Genomic DNA, 13,179 nt, shown 5'->3' with positions numbered 1-13,179 from the left:
TGGAGTAATTGTTTGAGGGCCATTGCCATTTCCCGAGGACATCATGTTATTTAATGTCCCACTGATATTAATATATTGTATTTCTGTTCTTCTTGTGTTTGCAATTATACATTGGGAATTGGGTGGGCGGGGATTGACTTCTTTTTCTTTGTATACTTCATTTGTGCATCTATGTTCTCTTCCTCTAACAAATAACTGTTCATAATATCCTATGTATCTTTCCTTGCACAGTGTATATATATGTTTATTTCAATTTTAAGATTAATTCTTTGTTTCAGAACATGTCGGGGAAGCTTAATTGACTTTCTGAACCTGGCTGGAGGTAGAATAGCACTTTGCAATTAACTTTAGTGATGAGCACCAGATATTCTTACTTTTTTACCCTGGCGCTGCTATGTCATATCATCTCATCTTTTTCTTATATAATAAACTGACCACTATGACTAAGAGAAAATGGACTGTCTCCATGTGATTCTCCGGCCTGATCGAGGGGAGTCACTGTCATAACATGATCAGAAAGCAAAACCCTCTTGAACTGACCCTGAGGGCCTGTTGATGCCAAAGCTCTAATTATAGGCCGTCACAGAAGTCTGGGCTCAAACTCCTCTTCCGCCTCAGTAAATAAACAGTTTCATCTGAAGTGGGGACAGAGTTTCATCCGGATGATGCATCAGAACCGAGATCTAGGAATGGTTCTTTTAGGAATATTTATTTTGTAGTAAGGTACAATTCGAATTTAATATGGATATTTTCTTTCTTTCTGGTCTGTTTTTTTCTCTGGTGTAAGCAGCCGCCTCGGAGAATTGTTTTTCTGGCTCCTTCCCTCGCACCACGACAAACAGAAATACAGAAAGCAAATATTGCTTTGTCTGCATCTCTGTTTACTTCTGCAGCTTTTGCCGTCTCCGCTCAACTGAATCCACCCAATTTACTTTTGTAAAGCTCAGATTACACTCTTTCCTTCTGCCCTGCCCCCCCGCTCAAACTGTCTGTAGGAGATTGAAACTGTACACCAGGAATCCCTTGGATCGTTTTTCACGTCAAGTCATATGTATGGACTCAGGTCAAAGTTGAACTCCACACAAAGCCACTCTGCAGTTTGCTTCGCCACAGGAAGCAAATGTTTTACGCATTGATTTGAAGTGAACAGGAGGCCAAGGTTCTCCCCAGAGACATTTGCGTATGTCACTTGTTGGACTTTCCAGCATGGAAGACTGACAAATAGCTGACATGTGAGCTCTGGCTACAGTACCGGAAATCCCTTATTTTACAGCGCTCTAGTGGCAGGACAGCGCAACTGCAGTTTTGGAGCGACGAAAGAGGACAGACTTTTCAGGAAAAGAGCATATCAGTTTTATCTCTGTAAAAGTTTATTCTTTTAAACTTTAAGTCACACTTTTGGCAGTATCGGAGGCATTTCCGACCCTGGTATCTGTATCAGAACATCTGTAATCAGCTGCAATGATAGTTTTGGCCTGAATTCCTGATAAAGTCACCAATGTCTTCGCTGTCCTCAGGCCGTCTGACCTGCCTTGTTGTTAGAGGCTGTCAACATTCTTAACATTTCATTGTCAAAGACACAAACAAAATATCATTCTACACACTAGCCTTTGTCCTTCATCGGACAAGATGAATAAATTAATCTTTCATTGGCCCCTCAAAAAAATAGATATTACCATGGCTGTGCCCATTAAAACAACTAATCCAACAATCTAAGCTCTACCATCCATCATTCAATCCAACCGACTCTTTATCAAAAGGTTAAATAGCAATTGATCGTCCTCAATCATTATTCGACAGCGACCCTATAACAAATCATATGAATCGAGTGAAAGAGAATCACAGATCGGAGGAGAAGGCGGAGATTTCCTTTGGGGCCACAGTTTAATCACGGAGGAGAGGAAAAATGACGGCAGGAGGAAAAATAGGCCAGGGGACCTGAGAGGAGGGACAATAGCAAAAGGGTGATTTATACCTATTAGGTACAAATCGAATGTATCACGGCGCCAGTCGGAGGCAATAGAGCGGTCAGTGTGATCTGTGGAGCAGTGTGCATGAGGAGAGAGGGGCCTCATAACAGCGCTGGCTGGAGCTCAGCAGCTGCTGAGGCAGAGGTACTGTATATGGCAAACACAAACATCTTTTCTTCCGTTGCTTTGCATTTAAATCGAATCTGCTTTCAGCTTTGTGAGGGAGACTGAAGGGAAGATTTTTCAATGAGGCAGCGGTTCCGCGGGGGACATCAACTCGTTGCTGCATTCGCTCGTCGAGCCGCTTTATCAGTTTTAACCCGTTTTACGTGTTCTCAGCATCCTGCCTCAGCCCTCCGACAATCCCAGGATCTGTGAGGAACGCCCTGAGAGCTTTGGAGTTCAGCTTAACAGTAGCTTTAAATCACAAAACATGCAAGATGCTCTGTCTGAGTGACCCGGCACAGATAAGAACTTGCTGCTAGTAATTTCAAAATACACTATTGGCAGTCTATAATGTCATAATGATCTCATTCATCATGGTGTCTGAGGCTTCCGTTTCATTCCAACGACAAACTCATCATTCGTTATGCAACATATGTGGCTTCATGAAATTGTTTTGAGGTCCAGTAAATACAGCAGATGTCTGCCAAGAGAGGAGGATATAATTTAATTATTTCGGCTGTGGTTATTCAAAGTGACAAGCAGGGGGGAGGGGGACCTGGTCGAGACGTGTGATAAGAAACGTGGAAATGCTCGTTTTGAGGACTGTGAATCAGTGGTGTCCCGGGTATTGATTGAATGTGTTTAAAACAGGTGACAGCACGGGATGTTACCCTCATCCATCTTTTCTCAAGAGCGTGGTGTTTCAGTTTGAGAGCAGGACTCATTGCATTCGGAATCTCCGGCGCTCCAGCTGTCTCGGTGTAGGCATGAAAAATCTGATCTCCGATTTCTTCTATTTGCTCGTCTATTTTAGTTTTTTATGTGCAAAAAGTCTGTCAAACTTCCTGAACCGAGGGGGAGCTGGAGTCAGTCCCAACTGACATCTGGGCGAGGGGGGGGGGGGGCACAGCCTGGACAGGTCCCCACAGCATCACAGGACCAGCATAAAAAGACAAACACCTATTAGAGATTCCAATCAGACTATTTAAACTGTGGGGTTAAACAGGAAAACAAAAGCAGATGCCAGCCCTGACACATTATTGAAATATGAACACTTTGTCTTACCCGCTGTCATTTGGGTTAATACTTTCTAAATCACTACAAATGGCCATTAAACAGAGCAGTTAACACAACAGACAACACTTCACACTGCCTCCTGCTAATTTATCAATTAACGTCTTCCAATGGAAGCATGCGCCCCTTCGTTGTGCTTTACACACAGCGGAGAGTCTTCCTGTTTAACCTGCCAGGCGTTGACACAAGGTTAGCCGGGTAAGTAATGGGGCCAAGGGTGGATCGGGCTGCAGAGTGATGGAGAGGGAGCTCCATTTTCTGCATGGCTGTCCATGACTGGCTCTGCCCCGGAGAGTGAGTGATTACCCCGGTTAACAACAGAGGTGTGGAGAGAGGATGCTGTGTGTGCCTGTGTATCTGGGTTCAATCTTGCCGCACACACAGACAGACACACACACACACACACACACCCCTGCCAGACCAACCATGTCTCTCTCAGACCGGGCTGTGTGTCGCCACGTTGTGTTGTCCTTCACTTCATGTTTTTCAGATTGGACGGGCCGAGGACGGGCCGATACAACAACATGAACGTTACATTTCTACAACACAAACTAGAACTAAAAAATGCTGGGATAACACTGAGGTTTGACAAACTGGAAACATGCAAAACAAGCGATTATAGTGCGACACAACACGGCAATGTACTTTTACTCAATGAAACAAAGCTTCGCCACGGTGACAGAAACTAAAACTAATTAACAAGCAAAACAAACACACACACACACACACTTTGTCCTGACACACTGCACTTTATTTACTTGGTTGCAAAAACTCTCTAGATATAATAGTCTTTTTTACAACCCTATTAATACCCGTCCAAAACTGTAGAGAAATGCACTACAGTGGAAAGACCAATCTAAAATAAAACATCAATACGAGAACTTCTCCGTTTACTTTCATTACTTATTCGGACGTTACCCTGCGACGCCAGCGCCACGATTCCTGCATGACGTAAAGGTTTATATCTCAAAAGCATATTAATGATACTAACTTTCCCTGGTTTCCCTCTGGTCTCCACCCTGACCCTCAAAGAGGTATTGATTCTGTCTCTGTTGGCAGGAAGCTGGAGCAGGGCTGCAGCCACCAGTAATTGGCGGCTAACGGTGGGTGGAGAGGACATCGTCTCTCGTATCGCGTGTGTGTGTGGGGGGGGGGGGGGGCAACTGGGGAAGAGGGTTGGCTTTTTTGTGACTACCAAGGCGAGTGATAGCGGACAACGCTTGAAACAGAGCGCCTCGACGGGACCCTTTGAGAGAAGCGATAGCCAGCGTGAGAGAGGAGGTAGAGCGGGAGGACACACAGAGAATACAAAGCTGGACGTGATATCAGAAAGGAAAGGAAACTTTTTAATTTAAGTTAACAATAGCAATGTTCACTTGAGGGAGAAGATAATGCCGGGGTAATGGAACAATTCTCCGATGTGATAAAAATAATGGGCAATGAAAACAAATTAAGACTCCCGCGAATATTCTGTCGTTTTAAATGGCCACAGCCTCGTCTTAGCAGTTCTTCAGTGATGAAGCAGTGGTAAAGGGTAAATTGACTTTACTTAAATAGCTTTTCAAGTCTTATCAAAGGTTTCTGTAGCTTCATTGTTTCTTTTTTGGGCCTTTTTTCCGTTCACTGATACCAACACACTTACTCTCCTGCTGGATTCAGTGAGCACGGTGAGACACAGCAGCTCGACCAGGCCAACTCAAAATAACCCGGCTGTTCTTTCCCCTCACAAGGACTCCGACGGACAAACATAAATGAAAATGGGGAAACTGATTGCCTGGGCTTGCGAGGGTGAATTTGAATGGACAGTTTGAAGGAAAGACCACAGGCCGGAACCCAAACACAGAGAACTGGGGGAGGGAAATGCAATCCAGGCAACCGGGAGGGATTCGTGGACGTGGCACTGATCAATACAGGCACAAAGCTGCAACTTTTGCTCATATGTCAATGTGAATGTTGTTGGCAATTCATTTATCATTTGCATGCAAGTTTACTCGTTTTCTTTCATCTCCTCCCAATTCTCAGATTGATTACGCTGGCAATCCACCAACTTCCCACTGGGGTCAGTTTCATCACTGTATCGATCAGTTACGCTCTTTATTAAAGCCTGATGACGTCGTCAGGGGTATTTTGATCTGGTTTGTGGAGACATCTAATAGTTTAAGCAAAGTATGAAAGATTTGCCCCATTTATCAGACATGGACAGTCGGATGAAAGATGCTACAGAATTGCATCGTGGGAAATGTAGGATACAGAGTTTTGGGAGATTAGAGCCGCAAACTCAGTGTGAACTAGAAAAGGCACTGTGTTGGTCAAACAAAGACGTGCAAGACACATTCTCAACTGATATATTGAAGATCAGAAGAAGGTTAAAATAAACTTTACAATTTCTAACATCCCATTTTATGGATCAAGCAACCACGGTGCAGTGCTTAGACTTTAAATCTATGGATCAGCTACACAAAGTGGACTTTCTGGACAAGGTTTCACAACACACACAACTCTATCAGCCTCCACAGTGATACTTTTAAAGTTTTAATGTTCACTAAAGCCTAAATATCCCATATGCTTTTGCTGCTCTGGTATTAATTCATGATCTTAATCGTTCCAAACTTGATTGATGCACAATACGAAATAGGCTGAGTCGTTTTCATTGGGTTTGTATCGTCTCTGCCAAAATCCTCCTTTAGATGGAGAATGCCAACGTGAAAAAAATCCAACAGTCCTCTCAGTAAATGGGTCTTGTTGGTGTGCGGATTTGCGAGAGTACCGTACAGTCCCCTGACACACAAAGCTTTAACCACACTTCAACTAGGAGGGTGACATTTCTATAACAGGTTCATCATCGCTTAATGATTCACCTTACGTCTGGTAATTAATGACAAGGAACCCGAATGCAGGGGCGGTGACGCACAGAGGGATCTCTCTGCAGACGCCGTGACGCTTTAACCTTGTCGCCCTTCCATGTGCAACCAGTCAGGCCGATTCCTGACCTCTACGATGGAAAGGTCGAAGAACATTTCCCACAATGGGCTTAACAAAGAGGCTGAAGTAGATGGTGACATTCATTTTCCACTGCAGTAAGCGCACTCTCACTTTTTGTCCTCTTTTAAATAACACTGGGCCACATTGTCCAGCAGCACTTAAAAAAGGGTTACCGGCAGAGGACGACCGGGCTGGACAAGGCTGTGGTTTAGCTAATGGAGGACGCCGAGCACCGCAGAGGAATCTGTGCTGCTCCGGTGTCGGGCAGCAGAAACCAGAAACCAGAAACCAGTAGAAAGCTGGGAGGGACACTGTGAAACCAAAGAGACATTAATCCAAGCCCGCAGGCAAACCTGATGCGCTCGCAGAGACATCACCGGCCGTGCGTCACAGGCAATGGCCTTTACCTTGACTTTGTGTGGCGGCTGTATCAGCCGCCACACAAAGTCAAGCTATCAGAATTGGTATCAGGAAGGGACAAATAGTAGCGGAGCACCTCTTCTTTCATCCAATGCTAGTCATTTTGATTTCTCTCCAAATCTTCCTCGCCAGATGGGCACTTACGATTTACGGGAGCATTACACAACAAGTAACAAAACCTCTCGCACAGCATGAACACAAGCATCAAACTTCAGACTGCGATGCACACAGATGCTTGTCAGGGGAATCAAACCGATTCCGTGTTAGTTCACTGGGTGTGAAAAGGAAAACGTGATGCAACACGGACGGACCAGCTGTTCCTGTTGCACCTGTCCAAACCTGACGTGGGAGAAACTGGCAGCAGCAGATAGATTCAGTGTTTAATTGAAATCTTGGAGATAAAAAGAAGAAGCAGCACTAAAGCAGCTGCAGGACAAACATTAAATTAAAACGTTGGGTGTCCTCATGGTCCATAAACTTTAAAGAAAATAAAGTTTCTACGTCACAACTGCATCGACTTATCTAAACCACAGCCGATCTGTTGCTGTCACAGACTTGGGACACCGTCGCTGGCAGACCTGATGCCAATTGAAACTGCCTGCAGGTATCAAATATTCAGTGTTCGGTCAGGGATTATGGGCTTTGAACGTGCCTTCCTCAGGGGACAGGTGGAACATGACCCCGCCGATTGCCATCAGGACACCAAAGACGGGGGAAACAAAGACGGGGCCCTCGGTCAGGCCCACGCACGTGTGCTCAGTAAGTACACTCTGAGAAGTCGCAGAGTGCATCAACCGATCAAACTGGCACCAGTGAGGCGGAATTGTCGAGTAACTAAACGCGGCGAAATCCCATTTTAGCTGATTTTGCAATAAAAAGCACTTGGGGGGGGGGGGGGGGGGGGGGGAAGAGGGAAAATGCTGAGTCGGCATTACGCTTGAGCTGGGCGACGTTGCAATCATTCAGCGTTGATCCATTATATAGAACACAGGGAAACATCAATTCCTTGTCAGGACTCAATATAACTGCATTGAAAAGCTAAACACTCGGAATAAATGAACGCTGCTTGAAATATTACCGGCCTCGAAAAGGAAAAGATCGAGAGGAGAGGCCGAGTGGTGATGTCAAACGAGATGCTCGGGAATCAGTTACCAGCATGTGAGCCTGGATGATGCATTACCCAAGTTGAAAAGCCTGACAGCCAAACACTCGGGGAGGAAACCGCCTGAGACGATGTGTGTGTGTGTGTGTGGGAGGGGGAGGGGGGGAGATACAGATTTTGTTTGGGGAGATTCCAAACAGGGTTTCAGAGTCGAAAGGCAGATTTGAGAGTGCACTGCTGAGCGGAGGTGGAAGGAGACGTGTTTAAAGTCGATCCAACTGCACAAAGTGAGGCTGTTCCCTGGATAATGAATGGGCACTGAAAACATGTCTTTTGTACGGAAGCGGCTAAATCAAAGAGGTTCAGGACGACTCAATGACCCCTGATGGATACTTTGGTGGACCGGAAGCTCATAAGGAAGTTGGAGGAGATGTAGAAATAAACCTTGAAGCCTGTGCATCAGAGATTCGTTTCCCCTCGCGTGTACCCTATAATATCGATTCCAAGGCCTGCTCTGCACACAGCAGTGTTAGCATGAATAGGAATAATGGTTTCACATGTGTGTCTCAGTCGGGCGAGGGCAGTAAATCTGTTTTGATCAATAAGCAACGGCCCCGGCTCACGGAAAAAACACCAGATCAACTCTCACGATGCTAACGATGCTAAATTGCTCCTTTTATCGTACAGCACAGCTTGTTCATAGAGCTTTATTGAGAAAAAGCATGTGGACAAAAATCACCCGTGACATTACAGTAACACATGTGTGTAATGTCTGCCCATGCCTGCTGTGACATCACACACACACACAGACACACACAGTAGCCTCGACCTACGCTCTGCGTGGGTGCTGGTCTTGGCGACAAAGTGATCAATGAAGCAATGAGCGCGAGGCTGATCGTGGACAATGAACATCTCAATTAAAATCGCATGGTCTGCTAAGTGACTCCATCCATCACTCTTCCCCCCCCCCCCCCCCCCCCCGGTAACCCAAATAAGGCTGAGCCAGCTCCTCTCTGGTCAAACGCAATTCGTATTAATATGCGGCACAGGCCGTGTGAGATAAGTTCATTCGCTGTGTTTGTGGAGAAATGGATCCACTCAAGTGGAAATTGTCCAATGAATGACTGGGAATGGGTTTATAGTTATGCCTCTGGGCCGGGGCCGGTGATGTTATGTTTTTCGGGGGTTGTCCATCCGTCTGTCCCATTATGGTGAACGTGATATCTAAAAAACAGATTGAAGTAATTTTTTTCAAAGTTGGCTCATTTGGAGGCAATGAACAGATTTCCGGTGGTCAAAGGGCAACGTGGAGTCACGTCATAACACTGTGAATCTGAAGACCAATTGATACAGTACTTGATATTTTATATTAAAAAGGACATAATGCTCATGCAAATACTCCCGATACATTTTTATAGTAGTAAGTCTACATATATTACATCATAGGTACACATTAGTCTGGACATATGTGATTTTAAACAGCAGCTTGGCTTGTTGACAGAGTCATACATCTACAAGGGGGGAAAAATGTATTTACATTATTCCGTGAAATATCCCTTATATCTTTGTGTGGGGAAACCTTTTATCACAAATATATATTCAACATACTGGTGCAGCAACCACGTTTATCTCTATACTTCATTCGATTTTCCAAGGTTCAGGCGACCACCTAATATCTTTCTGACACTGTGGTCGATAACAAAGACTCTGTTTATCCACCCCAGCACATGCACAGTAATTGACCCGAGTCCAAAGGGAAATATGTCCAGCCTTGTGTTAAACATGATCAATAATAAAGGGAGGACTGCCACGGACATTACAGCTACAGATTTTGCACAAACCTGAAGGCTAAAAAGGAGGCATAAAGCCATACCACATTTATATTTGATTCAATCATCCCTTCGAGGGGCACTAAAGGTCCAAATCCCTCCTGGATATCCACTGATCTGGTTTTCACCGTGTGGGCGCTGCAACGCGACCTGGACGACCCACCCGTCGCTATGGAAACACAGGGTACACTTCCTCTGGCACACACAGTCGATGGATTTCTCCGAGCTTGGTATCTCCCGAGAGGATGTATTTGTAAGCATGATCGGGGGAGCTGAATCTATGTAGCTTTTATAAAAGGGGCAGCGACTTCTATAGCCGTCTCCCATCCTCCCCGGCTCGCTCTCTCTCTCTCTCTCTCTCTCTCCGGGTCTAAGGTCAAGGAGAATGTGGAGAAGTAGGCCATAGCTTCCCGGAGACGATTCCCTTCCTCGAACTGATCCGTCCTCACGGGTTAAAAATATGATCTACGTCTTGCACGTTGCAGAATTACGCTGGAGTTCATTAGCGTGTTCGTGTCGCACCTAGCCGGCGCCCGACACCATCGCACTCACAGGGCGTGATAATTAACAACCTTCTGGAAACACAAGCAGAAGCCGGGGCCGAGGCAGGAAGGAGACGGGAGCCGCTCGAGCCGTCACATCACCGCTGCAGCTCACCAGCATAAACAAGCCACGCGGGAACCAGAATAAACCATCACAACACGGGTCCCCGTGGCATAAGTAAATAAAGCTCACCGGCGGTTCGATGCTCGCCAGCGATCAGCCGCAGCTCATAACCTTTATCCCTCAGTGAGCCCTTCATGCAGTAATCTGTCAGTAATCCACAGCTAATCCTCCATTAATCTCGTTAAACCCTTTGATTTACTATCTGCCTTATTAAGCTCTCGGTGCGCGCACACTAAATAAAAAGGGGGAAAACTAAATCTATTATATACTTGCAGCGTGATACAGGTTGTGTGTTGCAGTGTGTGCGTTCACTGTGCGCAACAACCTTCACTTATTCTCTTTTTTTTTTTTGTTATTGGACGGTGAAGATTTTGCATCTGCATCCAGCTCCACATCATTACCCAGTGCGGTGGCAGAGCTGGATATTGTTTTCATCCCCCCCTGTCCGTGTCTGTGTGTGTCTGTGTGTGTGTGTGTGTGTGTGTGTGTACAAAATAACCAAAAACCGCAAGGATGGATTTTCAACAAACTTGGTGGGAATATTACTTTGGAGGGTATCACATATTCTCCCACCATATCTCTACCACAAATAGAGCGAGAGGGAGGAGCTGAAGCTTCTATTGATCGGGGAAAATATTCCTGATCACATGATGTCATGTGTAAAAAAGTGATGAGAAGTCACAGGGGAGTCAGAAAATGATATCATGCATAGAGATATCTCGGCATCCTATTTGACTACAGGCAATGATGGAAAAATAATAGCGGATCATAGGGTAGGAATGATGTCATGATGTCACCATGAAGTCAGAAAATGACATCATATAGTGCAGTAATGCAGAGACGAGATCTACAGCTTATCTAGACTAACCAATCATTGATCTTCATACAGTATAAATGACAAATTGACATGAAACGGCAAACAGTAAAACATACAAAAATATATAGAGGCAGCAATGTCTGATTCGTATATACGGCTCACACAAGGTGTATTGCTCCTTCAATGCGTTTCATTTCTGGACTTTTGTGTTTTTTTACTGTCTTATACAAATACTCATCTATCATACATTACTCGTTCAGCGCATATTCACAAATCACCATTTCCCGCATAGGGCACCAACAAGTTTCTGACATTGTCTCCCCTTACCCTCGACTGGAGTGAGGAAAAGCTACCAAAAACAATATTTTTACATTAAATGGACACAATATACTTCAATTGAATCCTGTGCTGAAATCAAAAACAAACCCCCGGACAAAGCCGACACACAAAAACAAATTCACGACACTGCAGAGGAAGCGGTTTGGTTCAGTCAAAGTCTGTCCCTGTTTCATTTCAGTCAAACACATGCATGCACACCAGATAATTCAAACCACATTGGAGAACTTCCACAATTCTCACGCAAAGTCTGCACTGTACACAAAAACCGAAACACCCCCGATGGTGATGATGATGATGGAGCACATTTGATCCAAACATGAGTAAAGTGGAGAACTTTGTCGCTGAACTCCCGAGAGGATGAAACAAACACGTCAGCAGATTTTAAGAGAACCAAGCGCACGTGGGGAGTGAAATCTGCATCTCAGAGTCCGACCGGGGGTCTTACCGGTGTTGAGCGTGCCCGTGACGAATCGGTACAGGTACTGTGCGAACTTGAAGATCTCTCGCTTGCACCTCCTCCTGCAGCTCATCTTTGCTCCTTGGGCAAAGGGGGGATGGGGGGTACGGGAAAAGGTCAGGACTCTGGAATCCAGTGATGCCTTTTTTTCCTAAAATAAATAAAAATAAAAAACCCTGCCGCTACTAGTGTCCTCTTGTTCTCTCCTCCAGCGTGGCCCTGGCGTCTGGCGGGAGTGATGAGCACGGGTGAGTGGAAAGCGATTGTGTGTATCCGTGGATCCAGGACAAGCTCTGTCTGATCGGCGCGGGGACGTGGGACATTAACGTTTGCTCACCGGCCGTTCACCTCCTGCTCTCTGGTGGGGGGGGGAAAGGTGGAGAGTGGGCTTCTCCCAGTCCCTTTAACCCTTCCTCCCAACACTCGCTCCTACTCCTCTGGACTTTGCCTGGAACTCCTCTGAGCAAACACCCTCTCTCTCTCTCTCTCCTCTTCCTCCCTCCGCGTTACTACAGATCACACACTCGCACTCCTGGCCTCACGATGCAGCGGGGGAATCCAGCGAGCCTCTCCCCCCCCCCCCTCCTCTCCCTGAGACACACAAACAAACACTCACGCACACTCTCCCACACTTGATCTCGTAGTGCGCCTGCTGCTCGCTCCACTCAGCACCATCTGTGGATGTTTTACCCTCGCTGACGGTTGCCATGGAGGTGTGGCCTGATTGGCCTGAGAGGAGGAGGAAGAGGAGGAGAAGAGAGATAGAACACACACACACGAGGAGGAGGAGGAGGAGGAGAAATAAAAAGGGAATTAAGGGGAAAGTGCCCACCTCCATGAATCAGAAGTGACAGTACATTGCGGCTCGTGTGTAATTGAATGTTATAACAGTGAGGGGTGTTAACAACCTGTGTTAACGTTTCTACTTTGGGGTCGCAGGGGACACCGATGAGGACGTGACACATGTGCTCTAACAGTTTCTATATAAAAGAGAAGGGAGGCGGGGAATGGGGGAGATTCTCCTCCGTCGAAAAAACGTCAAGGTCGGCGTTAATGATGTCTGACAGGCTTCCACCGGCATAGCTGCGATGACACGAGGACGAGCCGAGTGCATCGTCTTCACCGCTAATTAGCCGGCGCCGCGCCTCGATTGCACTCATCCATCAATGCCAAGTCGTCCCGTCATTAACTCAAACCTTTGGCCGCTTCCATTCGTGGTGCTGCGGTGAGGGAAAACACCGATAGGGTTTATTTTTTCTTCTCATTAATACACATCCATCGGGCCGACAGGTGCAAAGGTATGAAATGAGATTGGACTAAATCGGCCCTGATAGCCGGGGCTGAGATTCTGCAGGTCA

General features: G+C 46.0%; 1 protein-coding gene across 4 annotated transcripts in view; it reads right to left on the bottom strand.

Moving 5' to 3' along the window:
- The window catches only part of kcnip4a (potassium voltage-gated channel interacting protein 4a), a 120,558-nt gene that overhangs the window by 65,772 nt on the left and 41,607 nt on the right, over nucleotides 1-13,179 (bottom strand). The window contains exon 1 of one of the 4 annotated variants that reach the window (XM_062384597.1): nucleotides 11,810-11,917. The exons of the other annotated variants lie outside the window; for them this stretch is intronic. Within the exon in view, the coding sequence (XP_062240581.1) occupies nucleotides 11,810-11,894 (85 nt within the window). The 5' untranslated portion in view covers nucleotides 11,895-11,917. Of the gene's footprint in view, nucleotides 1-11,809; nucleotides 11,918-13,179 lie in introns of those variants that run through there. 4 annotated transcript variants of the gene reach the window in all.

The sequence above is a fragment of the Platichthys flesus genome, chromosome 24 (assembly GCF_949316205.1).
Source record: "Platichthys flesus chromosome 24, fPlaFle2.1, whole genome shotgun sequence".
In the NCBI taxonomy this organism is placed as follows: domain Eukaryota; kingdom Metazoa; phylum Chordata; class Actinopteri; order Pleuronectiformes; family Pleuronectidae; genus Platichthys; species Platichthys flesus.
The sequence above is the reverse complement of the archived record's forward strand: the minus strand, read 5'-3'. Positions and strand labels throughout refer to the sequence as shown.